The sequence below is a fragment of the Zalophus californianus genome, chromosome 2 (assembly GCF_009762305.2).
Source record: "Zalophus californianus isolate mZalCal1 chromosome 2, mZalCal1.pri.v2, whole genome shotgun sequence".
NCBI lineage: Eukaryota > Metazoa > Chordata > Mammalia > Carnivora > Otariidae > Zalophus > Zalophus californianus.
The window spans coordinates 75327579-75352110 of NC_045596.1; the positions used below are offsets into that span (position 1 = coordinate 75327579).

Sequence of the window (24532 nt, forward strand, 5' to 3'; positions counted from 1 at the left end):
ATCTAATTATATCACAATATGAAATTTTCTAAAATAGTAAGAAATATGGTTATCACATAATTTAAAAATGGGTTTAAACTCATAGTTCATACAAAAACCACTAATTAGGGCTCATTTGGTATAGAAATTATTTCAACAGTTTAAAAGAGTAATTGATATTCTTAAATTTAAAATCAATAAGCCACTGTTACGCTTCAATTTTCCATTAACTTTGTATTACTTTTAGAAAGCTACATCTCATGGTACTATTATTTCTTTTAAATATCAGGAACATGCATTTTGATGCCTTTATGGTTTTTGTGATGTGTCATGAAGACTCTTGTAAATGTCTGAGTATTGTGACAATAGTTCTGAAGTATGGCTACACATTAGAGTCAGATCCAGAGAGTTTAACACATATTGGTCAGACCCCAAACCCCAGAGATTTTGATTCAATTAGCCTGAAGTGACCTTTTGAAAAGCTTTCCAGGTTATTCCAAAGTGAAGCTACCTTTGAGAACCAATAAATGGGAAGATTTGGGAATAATGAAAATGTTTTGCTCATAATACTCCAGAACAGATTTCCAAGACAGAAGATGATATGAATTGACTACATTTAGCTATCTCTAGGAATGACATTTATTAAGCCGGGACTGAGCCAGCTAATGTTTTGAAGTTCCTCCTAGTTCTCTGATTCTAACATATTATAGTGTTCTTTCCATGTTAATGGTTATCTCACAATTTTTTTCTTCATAGAGCACATAGTGACTCATCAATTTTTTAAACACCCTTGTGAAAAATATAATAGAAACAAGTTATGGAGCGATACCGCCATTCTTTCAAAAACTTCATTACCTGTAACAACAAAATATGATCCCTGAAATCACAACAGAACTCTTTAAAAAGTAAAATGACATCAATAACATTAATACAATCAAATTGAGTACATGTATACTGATGGGAAAAATAAAGGAATGATCAAAATTGAGACAAATTAATCAGTGATGGCTTCTTGGAAACACTGATTTATGCCAGATTCAGATGGAAATGATGAAATCCAAGTCAACAAAGGGGCTCTATGTAAAATGCTACAGTGAATAAAACATGAATAAGCTATGGTCCTCACTCTCAGGGCACTGATGATCTAATTCAGAAGTAGTCCCATCTAACTCTAATATAAAGGTACAGTGTGCTATGAGAACACAGAAGAAGGATAGATGTATTCCATATTAAAGGATTGGACATTATATCATGGGCAAAATTTGAATTAAGCTTTGAAGTGGCAGAGTGGTTGGAAGAATGAATAGATCCTTCCAACAGAATTATTGACCTAAGTAACAATATGGTAGCACATTTTCTGGAATGTTCAGGGAAAAACTACACAAGATAAATGAAAGAAGGCATTTCACAGAGGTGAGAACGTACAACTGTGTTTGGAGAAATACTAGCCCAATTCACCAGGCTAGAAAGTCTCAAGAAGAAAAGAGGTTTGCCAAATATGAAAAGTTGTTTAAGGAGTTTGACATCCACAAATCCCAAATAGCAACATTTCCAAAGGATTCCAATTATAATTGAAATAATTATCAGGCCTATTAATATCTGGCCTCAACTAGTTATTTGGTTGTGTTAACAAACCTCCAGTCTGGAGTGGGGTCAGACTGAATATAAGATAATCATTACAAGAAAGGAAGTCACAATTGTCAGGATTCTATTTCAAGGAATAAGCATGCCAAAAATCCTTTCATTCTGGGACTGGGAGGCTGTCATTCAGTACTTTTTCAGCTCTTTTCATGGAGAAGCTACTAACTTCCTCATTCTGAATTTATATACATAGGTCCATTGTCAATGTAATATTTGGATCAAATGTCTCACTGAAGCATGTATTTTACTATTTATTACATTTTTTTTCACGTTCTTCTTTATCCTTTCTTTATCCTGATTGCCTAAAAATACTCTGGAGAGAGAGAGAGAAGGTAAAAAAAAAATCACTGTATAAAAAATAATTAGCATGTCCTTCCCTTTTTATAACTTTATAATTGAAATCTCATTAAGCGCTTTCTAGGTCTCTTTTTCCCTTAGTGACCAGGTGTCCCTAATTTGTTTTTATCCAATGTGACTAATTCCAGGCAAAGACTAGAAAAAGTCTGATACCTGTTGGAGAATAGCAGTAGCAAGGTTAAATAAGTGGAGTGGCTTTTTCAGGTTGCCTTTAACCTCCTAAACAAAACAAAACAAAACACAACCAAAAAGCTTCAACGTTTTTTTTTTTTTTTTTTCCTTGGAGTCCTGCCTTTTTCTCAGTCCCAGTTGAAGATTCCAAGGGAAATGAGAGCACTATTTTGTTTCTCCCTTGTATTGCAGATAGGGGGAGGAGGTGGTTATTAGAGAGAAGCTCTTCCTCTCTCGGTTCCCCCTCTCTCCGCTTGACAGCACCGCTCTCTCGCGGGCTCGCTGGTTCTCCTAGGTGATCCATTTCTAGGCAACGTGGGGCTAGTGCTGAAGCTGCCAGGCTCGCTCCTTGCTCGCTTCCTGCATCCCGCCAGGCGAACCGCTCCAAAAGCATCCTGCAGCCCGCAGGCTTCCCTCCGCCGGCCCGGCCCCGCTGCTCGCGCCCGGCGCAACTCCCCCGCCACCGCGCCCGAGCGAACCGGCTCCCCGGGCCCGCCTCGCCGAGCTCCGCTCCCTGCCTCGCGCAGAAAAGGAATTTTCTCTGCATTACTATCTGCATTACCTTGAAGTTCACTTTTACTACCCCTCTTGGAGAGGGCTTTTTTCCTTTCCCTGTTGGAATCTGGCTGCTCCGCTTGGAATCTCCTAATCTTTCCTTTCCACTTAGATTTTATTTTGGCAGCGAAACAAGTGATTCTCTGCGGGCCCTTGGGGCGGGGGCGGGGGGCGCTTTTTTTTTTGGTTGGGGGAGGGGGAGGGGAACATCCGGCGTAGGGGGAGGGGGGTGGTCTGTTGGAAGTTGCGGCGGAGCTGGGACTGGAGACCCGCGGCCCCGGCGCAGCGATGGGGATGGTCTGAGCTCCAGCCTCTCCCCCTGCCCGAGAGCAGCCGAGGCTGGATACATTTTTTTTAAAAGCCAAACTGCAAACAACTCTGGCGACGCCAAAATTCCCCTCCAAGTGACACGGCTTTGCGAAGGAGGTTTCCTCAGGCTGGGCTCTCTTAATTCGCTCTGCCTTCATCAGCGACGATTAAAGGCTTTGCTCTGGCAATAGGAATTTAGAAAAAAAGAAAAAGCTGCGCTAAACTCTATCGTGACCTCGAACTCTTCGGACTGGCTTACAAAAATATATTGAAAGAGAAACCATCCTAAAAGAGATTCAGCATAGGAGGACATGGAAGTTTTCCCCTTGCTCTTGGTTTTGTCCGTCTGGTGGTCTCGAACCTGGGACTTGGCGAATGCGGATTCAATCATTCACATCGGTAAGAAAGGGCAGGTGTTGCCTGTGGGTACTTTTAACGTTTGGGTTAGCAAATATTTCCCTTTGCCTCCCCCTCTCCGCCCTCTGTGTGGCTTATTGGCGCTGGCTTCGGTTTATTGCCCCTTCCCGCTAACCTTCCCTCACACTTGTTCAGTTTTCTGGCAGGATGTGGATGCTCGAACCTTGACTTGGGCCGTTGTTTCGCGGTGAATCGTGGAGTGTGTGATGGATGCGTGGGGGTCTCGAGTTTACCTCAGTTGTGCGTGTGTGCCGGGAAGTGCGGGGGGTGGGTTCTGAGTGTGTGGGGAAGGGAAGTTTAATCGACTCTACCTTCCATATTCTCTCCCGGATGTACATTTGCTCCATTAAAAAAAAAAAATCTTTAGGGGAAAGAAGAGGTGTGTGTCACCTGTGAGGCGAAAACTGGGGTGAGAGGTGGGGGAGCTCCCTTCGGATCGAACAGGTGGTTTTGCAACGTGAGCGGGCTGCCTTAGCCGCAGCGTTGTGCGATGGTGACGGGGTGCTGGCTGCGCCCCCAGCCTCCTTTTCCTCTTCCCGTCCTCTTGGCTTTGCGGTACTCGCGCGGAGTCGCCGCGACGGTGGCGGGAGGGGCTGGCGGCGGTGTAGCCGAGGACGGGGAGCCGCGCGCCTGGCTGCTTCGCACACTCCCCCGGCCTGGCGCGGCGGCGAGACTGGCCCCCGGGCGCACGAGAAGCGCGGGGCGCGCGGGCCGCCCTCGTGGGCTGCCTTGCAGACACCTGCCTCGCCTTGTCTCGCGGTCAACTCTTGAGTTGCCTGTAAGGCCGAGAGCAAAGGCGTTTGGGCTACTGCCGGGCGGCCTGACTCCAAGAAGGACGCCGAGCCGGCTCGGAGATGCTCGTGGCCCCACCTATTGGCAACCAGACGGGCCGGGACTGGCCGCGGCGGGCGGGGGCGGGGGCGGGGGCGGGTGGGGGCCGCGCGTCATTATCATGCACAGCGCTCGCAGCTTCGGGCTCCAACTCTTCTCACTTGCTAATCCGTAAGAGCTGAGTGGAGACGGGCTCCTGCAGCCTTTTCTGCGTTAATGCGACGATTTCCTTTTCGGAAATTCGTGTCCGCGGGCCAGCAAGGTTCATTTACTGGGATGAAGAGAGACCCCTCTTGGGGAATTTTTCTGGGCACAGGACTTTTATCTGTCCACACGGCTTGATGTTCTTCAAATTGAAGCGACAGATGGGTCGCAGCATCTCCTCCTTTCGTCCCCCTGCCCCTCCCCTGCGCGCGCTCTCTCTCTCTCACAAACACCCCCCCCACACACACACACCCCACAGAGTCCTGGAAGGGCACCTGCTTCAGGTGGCTCTTGTGCCTGCCCCAGCGAGGGGCTTCTGTCTGGTGTGTGCCTCCACAGCGGCCAGCCCCTCAGCTCCAGGGGACTCCTCCTCGGTCTCAGAGGCTGTCTTTGTAAACATGTCTGCCATTCTCTGTCACTTATATTAGTAGAACCATACATGTCTCTGTATAAGGGGTAATGAGGTCAGGATTCGGAAAACCTTGCACTTATGCATTAAGTAAATTAAGCACTAGATAGCTTGACTGCTAGATCACGTTTTGCCTGGGGGCTAACAGGGCCTGTGGGTTCAGAACTTTTCAGGGAGAAATCATGGCCTCATTGAGGGGTTCAGTAATGTTCTGATAGAATTCAGAAACGAACTGTTCTCTTAAAGAAATGACACACATTTATATCCAATTGTAAATGACAGGAACAGGATGCAGAAAGATACAATACTATGGTACCTTTACGTTCATTTTATAATTAGGGGTTTCTGCCTTACGCTCTTCATCGCTCAGGAGAAAAGGCTTGTGGATAAATGCTTATTGCTTATTCTGTGGTCTACAAATATATTATTTGCAAACACCTACAGCTCTTTCTGTCCTTTATCAGCTGAATACTATTTTGCAATGCAGTCTGATCATTTGTTTCTAAATAGAACACAACTGTTGTATTTTTCCCTTTGCATTCTGTTGTCTGTCAGTGTGACATGGCTTACTTATTTATAACCAGACCAAAAAAAAAAAAAAAAAACTGTGTACAAATTACAGATTTCTTCAAAAAGCAGGTTATATGCATGAACTGTGTATATCCTATTAAAAGGAATACTTACCAGACAATTTGACTTGAATGCAATTAGTACATTAGGCAAGAGGATTAGCTTCTTTTATAGGCTACCCAATATTGCCATGAAGCTAGCAAATTGATAATTGCTTCAAATGCTTCATATCTTTTATAATATATTGATAAATATTTCTTACCAAATTAAGATGACCAAGACTAATTTGAGTGCATGTCAGAGGTTAAAAGCCCCTCCTGCTTCCATCTCCCATCCCAGCCAAAGTATAATAAATTCAAAACTAAATGCCCATATTAAAGTTTTAAACCATCAGTTAATATTCATTGGATCAGTTTACCTTGGTGACTAGCAAAAGAGAATTATCTTTAGGAGGTGATTGCTTTCGTTTAAATATTTAATGCGAGAAATATGCTTATGGCAAATGTATTATTTCAGGATTGAAGGGATGAAAGTGATGGAACTGAAGGAAAAGTGAGTATTTAAACTCTAGATTTATAAAGACATATGCAGAAATGAAAGGTTTTTCTAGCCTCGTGGTGTGTTCATGTAGAAAGTAGCTGCAATATGTAGTTCAGGCAAGCTGGAAAGATAAAAAAGACACTGCTCTAATAGGTTCTTTAAATATTGAATCCTTTCAGTGTTGAACAGAATTATATATATGAAAACTCTCTCGATTCTTCTTTCTTTCTCTTTGTTTTTATTTCATGCAGGTAGTTTTTAAAAGTCAGTTACATATTTTAAACTCTAATATATTTTATTAAACACATGAATTCACTACAATGATGAAATACATCATAATAGTTAAACTCCAGTGATTGGAGTGGCAGTGTATTTATTTCAGTAAAAAATGCACTACTATCATACATAATTACTTTTTCTGTTAAATCACATTTTAAAGATATTTGATAATTACATTTGTTTAAAGCACATTCAGACACGTAGTATTTAGAAATGAATCACCTCGATTGTGATATTCTTTGCCCCCCAAAAGAAAGGTCTTCTGACATATAAAAACTGCAATTTTGAATTATGCTTTTACTTTGAGCCTGTGCATTGATTGAGTAATTTCATCAGACCCACATTACTTGATTGCTTTAGAAGTTTCCTAATGATCTGCATGCTGTAGGAAGAACCAAAAAATCGTGAGTGGAATGGCAATGATACTGTGTTTTATGAGGCTATTCAAAAGTCGCTCTGATTTATGTAGCTAGAAAGCTCGAAAGTCTTTGAGATTAGACACGCTGACTGCTATTTTCTTCATACATCAGTCGTTCCACACTCTTTACTCCCTAAACACAACAGGAGTGTAGAGCACTGCTTTAATTAAGCAGGGATTAGGTGGCATTTCCAGTCAACTGCACAGTTTGTGTTTTGCTTCAAATCTAATATGGAGGATCTCATGTTTTAACAGTTTAATGTATGCTCATTTCTTTATCTGGTTCCTGTGCTCACAGAACTGATTGAAATGAGCTATTCTCAGTTATATATCTCTATAAGGGTATGTTCAAACAGTGTAGTCACATATTACGAAAATCACTTGCAGGTTTTTCTTGTTATCAGTCATAGTAAAATACCTTATGCCAACAGGAAATAGAAACAAACCATTTATTTATGTTTTTCTCATAAGCACAAGATACTTTATCCTCTGAGATAATAATCATTAACTATGATTTGTTTGAGAAGCCTAAAACAATGCACAGAATATTTTCATCACAAAAAAGTTCAAATTAAAGTACAGAACTGATGGGTGAATAAAATGTCCACATTAAAAACAGTAATAGATGGCAGATTTAAAGCAACAGTTTTCGTGATTTTTGCACTGAGGACAGTTTTATCAAATATAGAATGTAAAAGTATTTCCAGAAAATGTACTGTGTCTTACAACAAAATATTTCTTTTCCACCTCTTTACATAATATGCATTGGGTATGATAGCCCCCAAGGAGTCATTAAGGACTCTTTGCACTGTATAAGATATCTCAGTGATTTAAATAATCCCTTTATTATTTACAGTGGTTGTTTGGTCTCTAAGTTATGGATAGCATATAGTATAAATTTCTGGAATGTATGAACAAGTAGTTTCTGAATTTAAAATAAGGGTGTACTTTACTATTCTTTTCTGTATCATTAATACAGTTATCTGAAGCATAATTCAGATGTGCCTTAAGTTAGACAGTATTATTAATCAACAATATCAACTATGACATGACTAATAAGCCATTACACCAAGGACCTTTGCTTTCTACTCCGAGTGAAGCGTACACCCAATAAATATCTCCTCTAAATTTTAATTCAAATATGAATAAAAATCAAGGTGATTAACTTTCAACTTTTTAAACAGTAGAAATCAGTTGAAATTGTTAGGAGTAATGGAAGATACATTATATTTAATTCAATTCCTAAGGCTAAGTTTATCGTATTGTAATTTTATCTCAAAGGGTATTGTAATTTTAAAACCACACTTTCTAATCTGGAAGTTTTCTTTTTTCCCCTTCATTTGCATATGTTATTTTACTATTAAAAAGTAAAGTATTTGGTATTGCTTTTAGATTTTCATATTTCAGATTATAGACAGCATATTGGTGAGTAGCAATACTTACACAGTTTTAATGCAAATATAATGTTTATTAGAAAATACATTTATGGCTTATAAAGATAGCTTTGCCATTAGGTGTCACTGCATTCTGAGCTGTTCCTTTGTAGTCCTATTTGAAAACCACATGAGATTTTTTTTTTTTAATTCTCTGAAAAAAATGCCATCCAATGAGGTCTTGATGCTATAAGATACAGGTGGTTTTTATTTTCAAACCAGAATAGGAAATATTATCCCTGTCTCTTATTCTTATAAAAATGTAGTTCTAGGACATGTCAACACCCTCTATTCTCCAGGTAGATTAGATTGCTAGACCTAATGATGTAAATTTTTCACAAATTTAAAATACAACAAGAATATATTCTTTAATACTCTCTGTGCAAAAATCTAAGACACCAAAAATGATACAAATATACTTATTACTGCTGGTGTAAGCAAATTAGTGGATGGAGTTTGTTAAGCAATTTCTTAACTGTGGTAGTTCTGCTTACTCATGGAACTTTTGAGGTACCAAACTAAATGAGGTTTGTAACGTGAAACACACATACACAGAGCTATGAAGAAAACGTGGGCAAAAATACAGATATCTTTTAAAATAATGTCATCCATTGAGTTTTGTGCATGATCATATATGTTTTCAGATAATTTTGGCCTGGTAAATATTAAGTTTTATGTAGTGTAACAGTTTCTTCCAAACACATACAACTACCACCACCACTACCAGTCCCGTTGGGTTTTTGTGGTAATTTATCTTTTTATAACCAGTGTCTATGATCACTTGGTAACTTTTCTGTTTATTTAATCTTTTTAAAGAGGCAAATTCTTCCCTCTAGCATATCCCATTTGAAGACTAATGGAGATGAAACTTAGGTCAACTTTAATCTGATAAATTCATTTTAATATAAGCAAAATCACATAGAGAATGCAGTACTAGGTTAAATGAACACTTTGTCTTTTTAGACCTCATCTTGCACCAGTATTATAATAAATTAGTTGGAATGTGTTAAGAACTTAGGGTAAAATTAAATGATCAGATGGATATCTAAAAGATAAGGAAAAATACTAAAGTAATTCTGGGATTGATTATGTGGATATTTGTGGATTCAAGTCATTTACATTGGTGAATTTTAGCATTTGGGTGTGGACACAGATTTCAGAATTGAATTACATGGGGAGGGATGTTAAGACATAGTGAAAATGTTCTAGATTAGAATTTAAGGGTTTGGGGCTAAGTACCAATTTTATCAATGGCTAACTGAGCAAAATTGGAAAGTTATTCTTGTTTTTTTTAATAAGATTTATTTATTTTAGAGAGAGAGAGAGGGACTGGGAGTAGGGGGAGAGGGAGAGAAATTCACAGGTAGACTCCCCACTGAGTGTGGAGGCCCATGTGGGGCTCCATCCTGGGACCCTGAGATCATGACCTGAGCTGAAATCAAGACTTACTTGCTTAACTGACTGAACCCAGGCATCCTGGAAAGTTACTTTCTTTAGTCTTCATTTATTATGAATGCTAAAACAAGATTTAGACTAATTTTCACTTAAGCTCTAAAATTATGTGAACTAAAATGAAAACAGATCCCTATATTTGAGGAATTGGGAGAAGGTATACAGTCAAGTCCGGTTCATGTAGTTATACTTAATAAATAGCTAGGTTCAGAGTGATTTTAAAAGAAGAAAATAGGGTGCCTCGGTGGTTTTGTTGGTTAACTGTCTGCCTTTGGCTCAGGTCATGATCCCAGAGTCCTGGGATTGAGTCCCGCATCGGGCTCCCTGCTCATTGGGAGTCTGCTGCTCTCTCTCCCCTCACCCTGCTCTCATGCTCTCTCTCACTCTCGCTCTCTCTCAAATAAGTAAAAAAATCTTAAAAAAAAAATAAAAGAAAATACCAGGGGAAATAAATGGAGCATAAAATCTTAATCACTAAAATTAAAATTAATTTTTTCAGTATGAACAGGAATTATACATAATATATTTGTTTATCAGATATTCTAGATAACTCCAATATCAGATTGAGAGAACTGGATTTGTTAGTTTTTTGTTTTAGATTTTGTTTTTGTTTTGTCTAGTGTTGATGCTAACTAAGGTGTTCCATTCAGTGCTACTCTTACAGTATACCACAATGCTAGTGCTTATTAAGGCTGACTGGACGAAGGAGTAGTCTTCTGTTCTAACCAGCATAGATGACAATAGCCTTTAGAATTTACAAACTCAAAGCACACCAGGAATATTAGCATATGTTTGGTATCACTCAAAGATACAGAGTATAAAGGATATAGCCAGTGTTTTTTCAGTATTCTTCATAATTTTCGATTCCTGCTGCAGGTGTTCTGGCTTTAACCCTGTTGTCCACCAAGTGGTTACCAGTGTGAAGCTGAGGCTGAAAGGGTCCTTGAGTGAATAGAGGGAAGCCCAGAGGCAAGCACAAGAAGCTTAGTATCAAAAGGCCTGCCTGTGTGTGTTTAAAAATTTTGGATCACTCTGTAGTCAATTTCTTATTAACAACTATTTTCACTCATAAAAAAGATTGAGTAATTAATTATATTAAAATAGCAATTCTTACACTTTTTTCTTTATCCCCAAATAATTCAAAGTACTATTTTAAAAATAAATTATTTTATTGGCCTAAGTACCTGATTTTTCTGAAGTAAACTTAAATAAGGCATTTGCTTCATTGTCAAAATCATTATAATTCTAGAAGTTAATATTCCTGAAAGTACATGATAAGGCATTACTTACTGTACAACGTGTATGTGTGCTAATTGGGAGAATGTTCTTTCATTCAGCAAACATGTATTCTGAACCTACTCTCTATGGAGTAACGTTTTTAGGTTCTGGAATTAAAATACTGAACAAGTAAGCTATGTCTCTGTATTTAAGGAACTTATATTCTCATGGGGGAGGCAAAAACCAGATAAACTACGTTATAATGTCAAGTAGTGGTAAATTGTGTGAACAAAAATGAAAGAATGGCAGTTGAACAAAGTATGCTATTTTGAATACTGTGCTTTGGTAAGTCCTCTCTGAGGAGGTGATCACTGGAGCAGAGACTTGATTCAAAGAAAGAAAGTAAACTAGGTGGCTATCTGATATCGGAGGGCATAGCAAAGGTAAAGGCCAGGAAGCAAGACAGTAAGGAATCATTTGCTTAAGGAACATCTTGAAAATCAATGTGGAACATATATGGAGTTTATTACTGAGCAAAGCAGTAAGTGGAAGGAAATAAGTGAGAGGCAACTATGGAGGATCCTGTAGGGACTTTATAGGTCATGGTAAGGTATTTAGATCTTCCAGGTATATAGGGAGTCTACTGGAGGATTGAGATAAAACATGTGATATGAAATGATTTATATTTTAGTAAGATAATCTCTGGGTGGACTGGTTGGAATACAGATATGAAAATTAGTTTGAGGATAGGGAATTGGACTGGTAGCTGAAGTAGATGAGTAGTTGTCAGATTGTGGATATATTTTGAAAATAGAAATAGGATTTTCTGATGGATTGCTTGGCTAGAAGGAATCCAGAGGGAGTGAAGAGGCTTCCAAGATACTTTACTTGAAAAAGTGGGTGAAATATGTTACTATTAACTGAAACTGGGAACATGGGGCAATGAGTAAGTTTTAGATAGAAATCAAAATTTGCATTTATTAAATTTGATATTCCTATTAAACATCAAATTTCAGAATTTAATTAGGTTGGCAGTTGTTTATATGAGTTTGAAATTTCAGGGGGATTTAGGGATTTGAGCTGCACATTTGGAATTCAGTATTTTAGATAGGGTCTTGAAAGCTATGAGGGGTAGGTCATTTAGGGAATAATCGTGTCGCAAGAACTCCAAGACTTCCATGGGAAATTCTAAAATGTTGAGGTCAGGGAGACCAAGAGGATCCAGGAAAAGAGAAAGATGAGTGGCCTGTAAGTTAGAAAGAAAACATAATAGTGTGTGGTGTTTTGGAAGCTAAGTGAGGAAAGTATTTCAAGGAGGGAATGAAAAACCCTGTCAAATTCTGTGGATGAAAATTGTTGAGGATAAACAGAACTTTGACAAATGTGCTTTCAGTGGACTGGAAGTGACAGAATACTGACTGGGGAGGATTTAAAGGTTTAATGGGGCTTGAGGAACTCTCAGTTTTTCTCTAAGGGAGAACAGGGGAGTGGTGGGGGTGGGAATATGAGGTAAAATGTGAGCTCTTTTTTTTTTTTTTAAAGGTGGAGGTTAGGATATATAGGGTAATTTTTTAAGTTTCAAGTATAAGAACATTTTCAGTTAGAGGATTTAAAATAAATTTTCTCTTTTTATTCAAACCTATTGGATTCCTGAGTTTGGATAGTGTTTGAATAGCACTGTTTTATTTATCTTTGTTTGTTCGCTTGTCCTTGTTGCTTTTTGTTTTGTTTTGTAATCTGGGATCAAGTGGAACTGGGCCCGTGCCAGTGGATGACAGAAGTTTAGATGTCCTCTCTGAAATAGACTCTTAGTTGTTCTGCATTTGTGCTTCACTTAATTGCCCAGATTAGCGCTAAAATTTAGGTAAAAATTTTTTACCTGAAATTGAGTGGATTATACCTTGAGGAGTATTGGTATACCATTATAAATAGAATCAACATTTAGTTTTTTAGTAATATATTAATTTTAAGAACACATAATATTCCTATATGATAAATGGTATCAAAATGGTATGAAATCCTCTTGTTAAAGTAGATACGTTTGAATTGATTATGGGTTTCCTCTATGTAAATTCTACCATATATTTGATATACTTAAAAAAATCATTTGGGACAATTTTTAAAAAATACAGTTATTTCATAAGGCAATGCATATCATTGCCACATAGAAATTAAATGATGAAACATTCATCTGATATTAATTTTCAGTGACACCTTTAAATATTTCCTTTTATAGAACTTTCACTTCTATTTGTGCTATACTATACCTGACAGATCTTTAGTCATAGGTGAAAATGAGGAAAGGAAATGTTCTAAATTTTCTAACCTCAGAATTCAGCCTTCTGAAAATGAACCTTAGTTCTGTCATTGGTCTCTTACTAATACACACATAAGTTACGTATATTTCATTGGTCTGCAGCTAAAATAAGAATATGTGTATTAAAATAAGAATGCCAATAGCAGGTGAATTATATTTGTCTGTGTTCTTTGTCATATCCAGTGCTATCTGCTCTATAAAAATATGTTGTTTCTGCTTGCTTACATCTATTAATTAATGTATAAACATGGAATACATGAACAGTGAGGAGATAGCTGTCCTGTGGCTTGGGCACAGCAATGACTGATAAAAAAAGCAAGCTGGTATGGCTGGAGCCAAGGAACATAATTAATGAAATATATAATATCAAAAGTTATTTTAAACTTGCTAGTTCCTAACTTCCTAGAGTGGTGAACTATAATAATTTGAAGGAAGTGTTTAGCAGATTTAAATATGAATTTAAGTTTAATAGCCACCTAAAATTCGTGGAGGTGCTTAGTGTACTTAACCTTGATATCATTAAAATGGCATGCCCCACAAAAGCCAGGTAATATCTTAGGAGTTAAAGTGGGACAAGAGAGTCCGTCCTATTTTTCTGTTGTGTGTAGCTAATCTGGAAGACTGATTCTTTCTTCTGATAATCTCTACAATCTGACAACAGAGAAGATTGTTGGGAGTATAGTGGCAATTATGATCTTGCTCTTCAGTGTCCAATTTCTTCTTTGTGACTTCTGTAAACGGCAATAACAGAAAACTAGTGATTTTTTTTAGAAATGCCAGAAATTCTTACATAGCCCAGGGGACACATGGTTTTTATGAAAACCATTATAAATTTCTTACTAACAAAATTACTGAAAAAAATTTTAACACATCATTAGTGTGGTGGTGAGTCAAACACAGACTTGAGGAGGGGTTACTCTTCTGTTTCCTGGTGGTGTAGTCATGGTGAGTTTTGGATATTTTTTATAATTCATAATTTTCAAGCTGAGAAATGATCTATATCATTATCTTCCATTTGCAGAAAATATACTTTTAGGGTTACATGAAAACCATAACATGTGCCCTTTTTTTTTTGAACAAATGCTTATTGAGCACCTATTACATACTTAGTTGATTATAAAGCTATTCACATAAGACGTGTTTACCATCCTTCAAAAACTTTTATGTATATCTGCCTTCTGAGATCATATTATAATATTAGGAAGCTGAAGTAGAGCAATTTAGGACTCACAGTTGGATAACTATGTTCTACTAGGTCATGGGAGATTGGGATAATTCCACAAATGCCATCTTTATGGTGCCCTTAAAGTGCCGTAAAACAAACGTATATTTCCGGTAAAAAATATCAATGGGATAGGGAGATTACCATTTAAAGAAGGTCTTAATTTATAATAGAACTTTCTTTGAATCTGATGTTTGCTTCTTTACCATGTTATACCTATAGACTAGAAAGTGCAGTCATGTGCTAGCAAGTGCTAAGGGAAAGTCTCTGCCATGTTCTGTTTTTTCTCTTATTCTTTTCATTTTGTCTTCTATAGACCCTAGTAGTTGTGCTCTAAGGTCAAGTAAAGGAGGAAGTAGCTTTAAGATCCAGTTATTCTGTAATTAATAGAAATAATGAGTTCCTTTTTAAATTTAATGGGACATATTAGATCATCCCACTAAGCATGGTTCCTTGGGTATGGAGAAATTAAATTACATTTTCTTTTTTCTTTACTTTTGAACCTACTAGTATTACTGTTTCATGTTACTAATCTGTACTTTGTTCTGGATGTATAAAACATCAATGAAAATGACAGTTTTATACCCTAGCAAACAAAAGGGAAAAATTACCTCACTGAAAAAGTAAAATTAGTTACTTTTACAAATAGAATAAGGACTGTTGGGAAAACATTTTTATACCAACTTTTAATTATGTAAGTGTAATTGAGACTAGGACAAACAACAAAAATTGAAAATAAGGGATAGTTCAAAAACTGACTATTACTTGTATCTTTCTCCACAAGAGTCCTTGTTGTGGTTGATAAATAGTTAATAAATAGCAAAACTGCCTGCTCTCATTTTTTCTTTTTTCTTTTTCCTGTCTACCCTTCAGTGGCAATGCTAATGAGCAGGAAATGGCCAAAAGCAAGGAAGGAGGAGCAAAGCGAAGGGTTTTAGATAATCTATAAACCGGAAAATCAGCCCCTGAATGCTCATATGCACAGGCTTGCTGAGAAGAAATAGTTTATTTTCTGAAAATATTGCCCAGATACTGAAGATAGAACTTGCTTTTGGCTGCTGGTTTTGTAAGAGGAGTGATGGTTCCAGGCCACCAAAGAGGAATATTCTGAATAATACAGGCTAGGGGCAGAATGAAGAATATTTTTGAGGAAAAGAGTGTCCTTCAGGGGAGATGCTGCTGACAGCCAGGACCTCTGTGATTAGCTCAGTTCCATGTGTCATGTCTGTGGTGATTTTTTTTTAAAGGAAATATGTGGAATTCAGCTATGCCTCTTAAACACTTTAGGTAAATGTGTAAAAATATGTTGGATTGACATTCCTATCAATATGTGTTGTGTACTGAGCATCATTGTATATTCCCAGTTGGCTTCTAGCTATTGCTATATTATGTACAATAAGGAAAAATTTGAACAACGCACTTTAAAAAAGAAACTGTGAAGCATGTTGCAATGGTAAATAAAAAAGCCTGGTTAGTGGTTAATTGAGGTGAAAAGTGGGAAGGAGGGAAGGTGATGTGGTCAAGGAGAGGTGCATGGTTTCAGCACTACTGATCATGTCTTATTAAGCTGAGTGGTGGTTACACAAATGTTGATTTCATATGTATTTATATATTCATATGTTTATATAAGTAATATATACTCTATATATTCATATATATATTTGTAAGTATTAATATATCTGCTGTTGTGTCTGCTCACTGAGAAATCTACTGGTTCAGTTAAGTTCTACCATGGTTAGGGAATGAAATTTGTCTTTGAGACCCCATTCACCATAGAATGTGGCTCAGTTTCTAACACTCTTTGGAGACGATGAGAATACAGTATGCCAGGATCATTAAATGGCAAATCAGAGAATAATTCAGAAGTTTGTGTTCAAGCATGGCACTCTCTGTGATGGATTCAACAAGCAAGTCACTTTCTCTACTACTCAGGACCTTTTCTTTGAGCCTTTGTTATCCTTTCAGTTTGGGTAGGGAATATCCTGAACTGTTTAAATGACAGAGAAGAGGGGAAGGAATGTACAGAGAGAACAACGAGGTTAATGCTATGAGGCACAGCTTGTAATATTCCATGCTTTTAATATTTTATAATACATATTTAAAGAGCTAATGTATAATAATTTTGTAATTAATAGTACACTGGCATTAACATCTTCTCTCTCACCTTGGGTAAGAAAGTATGAACAATTCTTTAGTATCTTAGAAATACTACTAAGAAGAGAATTTTTTTTTTGATCTTACTTAGATGTTATTCTCTGCTTATGGAAACTGATAATGAAGCTAGTTAATATTTTAATATTAATTGTCCTTAACTCCAAATACAAACTAAGATAATATACACTACTGATAAGTAGATAAAGAGCTTCTTGTAGCCAGTTGAGCTTATGATGTGGCCCTTGACTGAATTTCCAATAAAATAGTTTATTTTAATCCATATAAAGCAGAAGGAATGAAGACAACCCTTCCACAAAACAAACTTGAAGGCAGAGAAGGGGTAATTTTTTTCCAGCTTTATTGAGATATAACATATATCTTTATTGAGATAATTGACATTTAACATTGTGTAAGTTTAAGGTATGATCTGGTACATTTATGTATTGCAAAATGATGAACATTAAGTAGCATTTGCTAAAACCTCCATGGCATCACATAATTACAGTTTCTTTTTGTGGTAAGAACATTTAATAGCTACTTTCTTATCAACTTTCAAGTATATAATACTGTATTATTAGCTATAATGACCAGGCTGTACTTTAGATCCCCAGAACTTGATCTTCTTATAACTGGAACTTTGTACCCTTTGACAAATATCTCCCCATTTCTTACACCCTCTACCCCTGGTAATCACCACTCTTACTCTGTTCTCTGAGTTCAGCTTTTTTTTTTTTTTTTTTTTTAAGATTTCATTTATTTATTTGAGAGAGAGAGAGAGAGAGAATGAACAAGTAGGGGGAGCAGCAGGCAGAGGGAGAGGGAGAAGCAGGCCCTCCGTGGAGCAGGGAGCCTGATGCAGGGCTCATCCCAGGACAGCCGATGCTAGACTCTTAACCGACTGAGCCATTCAGGTGACTCTCTCTGAGTTCAGCTTTTAAGATTCCACATATAAATAGTATCCTGCAATATTTGTCTTTTTCTGTCTGACTTATTTAACATACTGCTTTCAAGGTTATTCAAGTTATCACAAATGGCAGGATTTCCTTTTTTTCTAAGTAATATTCCATATATATATACACACACACACAAAATTGATACATATATCAATTTTGTCATCAGCTTTCTCTTGTTCAGTAAAGTATGTTAAATTATAATTACCTTCTTCCTTCCCCCAAAACTCATGCAACTCAATTATTTTCATTTTGAATGAAAAAAACATATGGCCAGTATAAGTTATCCTATTTTATAAATTGACTCTCATGGAAAAAAGGAGTTTGTTCACCACTGTCATGGGAAAACAATATGTGGCAGGGGTACATTTTGGCCAAAGCCAGAGTTATGAAATAATGTGGCAAAAGAGAGAAATAGCACGTAATTTAGAAGAAACATAAATTGCAGTGGAGATTCTGGCAAGACAGGAGACCAGAAGTTGGGAAGATCCCTGTGAGATCTATGGGAATTCTTTAAATAATTTAGGCTAAGAAATGCCCAGCTTTGTGTTATAAGATCTATAGTGGCAAAAAAAGAAAGGAAAAGAAAAAGATCTGTAGTGGCAATGTGTAGATGGTAATCAGTTAGAAGACCTTGGCAGTATTCTAGGCGAAGGGGGGTGCCAAATAGTGGCAAGTGGGGATGGAGAGGAGAATTTGCGTAGGAGAGATGCTAAGGAGCTTGCATCCGTCGGTGTGGTCATTCTTTAGAAGTGGGAGTAAAAGAAAGTCTAACATCATTCCTGAGTACAATCTTGAGTGAGCAGATGCAGATGCTATTCACCAACATGGGAAACAGAACAGAGAAACCGAGTTTGGTTTGAACTTAGTATTATTTTAGCATGACTGTGAAGTGTCATATCCCAGATGGCAGCTTTCCAGTAATCCCTCTTCCTGACTCAGATGGAGAAAAGAAAGGTCATTCTCCATAGAAATCAATCCTATTTTGATCTAAAAAAGGAAACTGTTTTTCTGGTCATTCTTTCCTAACTTTTCTTTCAGATCCACTGCTTAATAATGTAGTTTCTTATTTAAAATGTGATCCATTTAAAATATTGTTGAGCTACTTACATTCTGAAAATAGTAATTTTACAACGCTAAGAGCCTTACGATTTTTAATTACTGTGTGTGCTTATTTATAATTTCAGAATTATTCTAAATATTACTGACCTTTTAAAGTATATATCTTCATTCTCATTTCTTAATATAATTTTTTTAGATTTATTTATTTTAGTGAGAGAGAGAGAGAGAGAGGGAGGAAGAGTATGGAGGGAGGGACTAAAGAAGGAGAGAGAATCTCAAGCAGGCTCCCTGCTGAGCAGGGAGCCCAGTGCAAGGTTTGATCCTAGGACCCCAAGATCATGACCTGAGCCAAAATCAAGAGTCAGACACTTAACTAACTCAGCCACTCAGGTGCCCCTTAATATGAGTATACTTTATAAAAATCAAAGTCTGGAATTAATATGAGACTTGTGCTGTTAATTTATATGATAATTATAATTATTTCCAATCAAAATAATTTAATGTATTTTATTTTTTATGTGTAGAATTTAGTGATTTATCACTTACATACAGTAGCTGGTGCTCTTCACAATAAGTGCCCTCCTTAATACCCATCACTGTTTAACGTCTGCCCACACATACCTCCCCTCCAGTAACCATCAGTTTGTTCTCTATAGTTGAGTCTGTTTTTTGGTGTGCCTCTCTTTTTCCCCCCTATATTGACTTGCTTTGTTTCTTAAATTCCACATATGAGTGAAATCATATGGTATTTGTTTTTCTCTAACTTATTTCGATTAGCATAGTACCCTCTAGCTCCATCCACATCTTTGCAATTATCAAGATTTCATTCTTTTTTTTATGCCTGAGTAATATTCCATTGGATATATATATGTGTGTGTGTGCATATACATTACATCTTTATTCATTCATCAGTCGATGGACATTTGGGCTCTTTCCAAAATTTGGCTGTTGTTGATAATGCTGCTATAAACATTGGGGTCCATGTATCCCTTTGAATCAGTATTTCTGTATTCTTCGGGTAAATACCTAGTAGTAAAATTACTGGGTTGTAGGGTAGTTCTACTTTTAACTTTTTGAGGAACCTCCATACTGTTTTCCAGAGTGGCTGTACCAGTTTGCATTCCCACCAACAGTGTAAAGCGTTCCCCTTTCTTCACATCTGCCAACACCTGTTGTTTCCTGGGTTGTTAATTTTAGGCATTCTGTGTGCAAAATAATTTTAAAATTAAATGATCTTTGACAGTATATTAGGTTATCAGAGGTAAAATTTTAATTTCTTGTACATGATTGCTATTCTAGTTTCATATTACAAGTAGAATCCCCTTATGTAAATAAATAGAAAGGTAACATGGAAGGGTAAAAGTATTGCCATAGAATTTTGTATTCTATAATTACGTGTAATCTGCAACATAATTAGCTGAAGGAAAAGAACACTGTGCTTCTAGGATGGCAGAAGCAAAGCCTGAAATGGGACACAGGTCCCATTTAGAACATACTAAAGGGATCTTTTGGGGACTTCAAGCCTCATTTTTTAGTGTTTCAGAAAACTGTGCTTCATACTTAAGGATTTGTGTTCTCAGATAAGAAATGTTTGCAAACACTGATCTGGAGTCAGAATATGAAAGCAGAGCCAGTGTGTTTGCATGTGCGTGAAAACAGTGGTTGAACTGAGGAGTGGGAAGGAGTAGATCCAAATAAGCTAGTGTTCTTTCTGCCTCTGTGTGTCTTTGTTCAGAGTCTAGCCTTTCAGCCTGTTTTTATAATACATAGTGTCAATGCTTAATCCAGTAAAAACAATTTAGGTATGAAATTACTAGAATTTAACTTTGCTATCTCACTATTTTTTATTCTTACTAAATTGATCACTTGTAAGAGAGCCAAAATGGAAAATTGAGCGCTCAGTTGGGGAGGAGGGTTTCTAGCATCTCTCAGTCTTGCTCTCAGGCTCTCGAATTGGTTTTAGAGTTGATTAAGGGATTAGACATTTAGAGTCAGTGAGGGATAACCTGAGTGACTTGAGTCAGTCACAACCTGTGATGATTGATAATTTTTGCATCTTAAGTGATCAGAGAAGCATATACTACTCTAAGCAGAAGCACTGGATTTGATGTCCCAGTTCTATATTCAAATCTTGCCTTGGTCATTTTGCTACTTTGTAGCTGTGAAGTCTGGATAAGTAATGAAATTTTGAAAATCTCAAGTTTACCTGCTGTTGCTTCCTCTCCACCTCATTTGTTATAAGGACAAACTATAATAATTTGAAATATAGACTTGACGATTCCACAGATTGTCAATATTCATACTTCAGCAGATTGAACTTTAAATTTAAAAATACTGCCCATCATGGCCCTTGGTCTGGGCTGTGTTAGAAAGTTTTTGCCACACCTGAGATCAGATAGGATTCCCTGTTCTCTGTTCTTGAAACATTAATTCAGATTTACAACTATGGCTTTTTTTTTTATAGCATATAAATCAAAGTTGAAGGTCATTATTAAAGTAACTGAATTTAAGGTTAACTATTCTTTCAGAGGTACTATTTCACTCTAAATTTATGTGAAATAGATGGCTAATTTTTTTTTCATTGATACTGATATTTACCTATGCCTTTGTGGCCATACTTTTTAATTTGAAATAGGGTGATCTTTATTATCCAGACCAGGACTCCCTTGAGAGTAGAAATGGCAGTATTAAGATTTCTGTTGGGGCAAAAGGGACAAACTAGGGCTGACTTGAGGCAAACAGGGACAAGGCAGCAGTCTTCTTTCAAAGTCCTACCTGGAGGCATGTAATTAGTTTGTAGTTTGGCCCAGCCTCAAAGCACCCCTAGGCATATTCTCTTTCAATAGGCAATAATTCTGTTTTAGCAACAGGTCTAACCTTCCCCTTTTCCAGGTCTTTTATGCTGATTAAAGAAATAGACTTAGGTTTTGTTTTGTTTTATTTTTAATTACTTAGAGCATTTTTCTTTACAGGCAGAAGAGGCAAATAGCTAACTATAGGTTGTCTTTGTTCTGACAAACATATTTAACTGATTTTTTAAAAAATAGGAATTAGTATCTGCAAATGTTCCCTTTATTGTTTACATTCATTCTCTGTATATTTGGCTACTGCTCCTAGCAGAACTCATTGGATATTAACAGTTGCATCAACTTGCACTTAACCTCAGATGCTGTATGTTTGGGAGTAAATAAAGAACATGTATTCTTACATGGAGTGGATTGTTCTAAGAAATATAAAAGCAGTTTACAACACTTTTAAATTTGCTTCAGTTTTCCATCCTAAAGAGAGAAATTATCAAGAAAATGTTTTTAATTTTAATTTTTTGTAGAAATATATTACAAACTAGCAAATACTCTAAAGAGGAGGATAGACTTAGTTTTATTTATTTTTTATTTATTTATTTATTTTTTTAGACTTAGTTTTAAAGGTGTATATTTAAAAACAACTTAATTTCTCTTATAGGGGACAAGCATAAAATTTATTTTGTGATTTTGAATTAATTATACTACAACTACCCTGCTATCTAATTGAGTCAACCTCTATACATTTCTCTCTCAGATGTATGCCCTTCTTCACTTTGGTTTGAAAGTAATTAAATTGTCTTAACCTTCCTTTCCTTTCTGTTCCAAAGTGAGGTTTTATCTCAAGAAATGATCAGGTGATGCCCTCACACTCTTGCTTTTCTCCGAAATCCTAGTTCATATAAACTTTATTTCCTTTTCTTCACTTTTGGCAACCCAGTTATGACTTTCTATGTTTTCCAAATGTGAAAATGAGTTTGAGAGCATCCTTCTACACTGTGCTCTAGAGAAGATGGCAGTTTCCTCCTTTCTTCATCTGTGGTGATTTTTAGACTTGGGTAGACCCTGCTCCTTAGGTCATCTTCCTGTAGAAATCATAGTCTTAACAATTGGAAGGAATATTAGAGGTTGTCTACAGTCTAGAGTCCTACTGTTGCTGATGAGCAGATTGAGAGGTTAAGTGATTTGAATGCTGCATAGATAGGAATTTTTGAATAGTCTATTAAGCATAATTTTTACTGAAAAAAGTAATTATATTCACATCACCAAAGAGGTATTAATGGGCTATTGGCCAGGAGATAGAAATAGCCCAATTATGTAGAATTGGATAATTGTTTTCATTAACATAGGGTCCATTTTACCTCTGCTCTACTCTATTGCTGTAGAGTACTGTAATTAATTCCTTTGAAGCCTGCTAATAAAATGTTAGAGGTAGTTAACCCAATTGCTGGAGAACTATTCCCACAAGCTGCTAGGGGCAGTGAGTATATATATCATCTTTTAGAACTTCTCCCAGAATTTAAGCATAGTGGAGTCTAGCCAGATCCACATGCTCTTCCTCAGACTACATACTCTACTCCTCCTTCCTCACTGTCTCTCCTTCCTAATCCCCTCCTTCTCTCCACAAATCCAGGTTGGGGTTCTTATATTTACTATAGTTCATTCTGTCTCCATCAAAACATGTTACTATGCATTTATTTTAATTGCTTGAAAATACGTTATTTCCCCTTGGTTCTTAGCACTCTTGGGGACAAGTTATTTCAACATTCTCAACCTTAGTGTTTTTGTATGTAAAATGTAGATATAACCACTTATTTTGAAGGGACAAATGAAAGTAAATTAAATAAATTAGAAAAATTAGAGAAAAACCAGTGACTGAACAAAATGAGCTTTCAATATATATCAGTTTGCTTTCCTCTTTCTTCACTGTCCTCCATCAAAACTTCATAAATATAATATTTAAATAATTATACATTTTATTTCTATTTTGTGTATATTTGCCAAATACCTTAAAGCTAGAATTAATTTTTGTAATTATGTCAAGTGAAGAGGAAAACGGTCTATGAAAATATGGACTATTTATATTCTCATTTTCTAACTCAAAGAGATTTGCTATTTGTTTAACATGACAGAAAACACCTCAAACAATTTTATGGATTTTTTTTTCATCCTTTTTCTTTTTTGCTTATGAACTTCCATAAAATAGATGATTTTTTAGTTACAAAGACGCTAATAATCTTTTTGCTAACTGGATTCATTTTGAAATATAACTCTTAAGTCTTCTTTCAAATCCATTTAACTGTGTACTTTCTATATCTTTAAAGTCACAATCTCTTCAACTCGTATTATTTTCTGACTTAATGTGCATACTACACTAACAAATTAGTTAATTACCTTCTAATTTTATTTTAAAATTATTCATTTTTTCTAAACCTCCTAATGTTTACTGAAATGTTTATTTCTCGTGTCCCATGTTTATATGTTAAAAAAAAAAACTATGGGGAAAAATTGTGTTTGAGAAAATAAAGGGAGAGAGAAGTCACAGGAATTTGGTAAGCATTTAATTCTCTTGGCAGTTTTACATATCAGTACTCATTTACTAATTGTTCTTTTTTTTTTTTCAGTTAAATTAGACTTCTCTTCCAGAATTGAGCTATTAATGTGATTTTAACCATTAGAGCTACATCCACAGGTTTATAACTGATTAAAAGTCACTAAATTATTTGGTCAATTGAAGATAAATCACCACAACATGTGAAGAACCCTGAATGTAAAATCCACAATTTGATTTTAATTTAAAGATACTTTAATGAAATAAGACTTTGTATGCATTTAGAATTACCATTATTCAAAATAATGCCTCTGTAGTGCCTTTAGAGTATATAGGGGTGTGTTGAACTAGTATGTCCACTTTGGGTGCCACTATTATGAATGTAACAAATAGATACAGTACCCTTAGTTCTACTTTCTCTCTCTGTGAAAATACCTAGAGGATACTATAGACGATAACAAAAGAGTATAGTGAAAATGACTAAACCCATTCTCTGTAATGAGAATAACATATCAGTTGTTATTCATAATTATATATAAGAACCAATAATTAAAGTGATTTTCAGCCGTCACAGTATGTCATTCATTGTTGGAAAACCTTTGTAGATATTATCTCATTAAATTGTTAATATAACCCTCATAATGCTGGTACTGTCATCATTCCTCTTTTGCAAATGAGGTTAAAGGAAGTTT

At 36.3% G+C, this 24532-nt stretch overlaps 1 protein-coding gene across 5 annotated transcripts in view; it reads left to right on the plus strand.

Annotated features, from left to right (window-relative positions):
* Positions 1–2945: 2945 nt before the first annotated feature.
* GRID2 (glutamate ionotropic receptor delta type subunit 2) overlaps positions 2946–24532 on the plus strand; it is a 1431476-nt gene continuing 1409889 nt past the window's right edge. For all 5 annotated transcript variants that reach the window (XM_027599851.1, XM_027599852.1, XM_027599850.1 and 2 more), the window contains exon 1: positions 2946–3411. In XM_027599851.1, the coding sequence (XP_027455652.1) occupies positions 3324–3411 (88 nt within the window). In that variant the 5' untranslated portion in view covers positions 2946–3323. The remainder of the gene's footprint in view (positions 3412–24532) is intronic.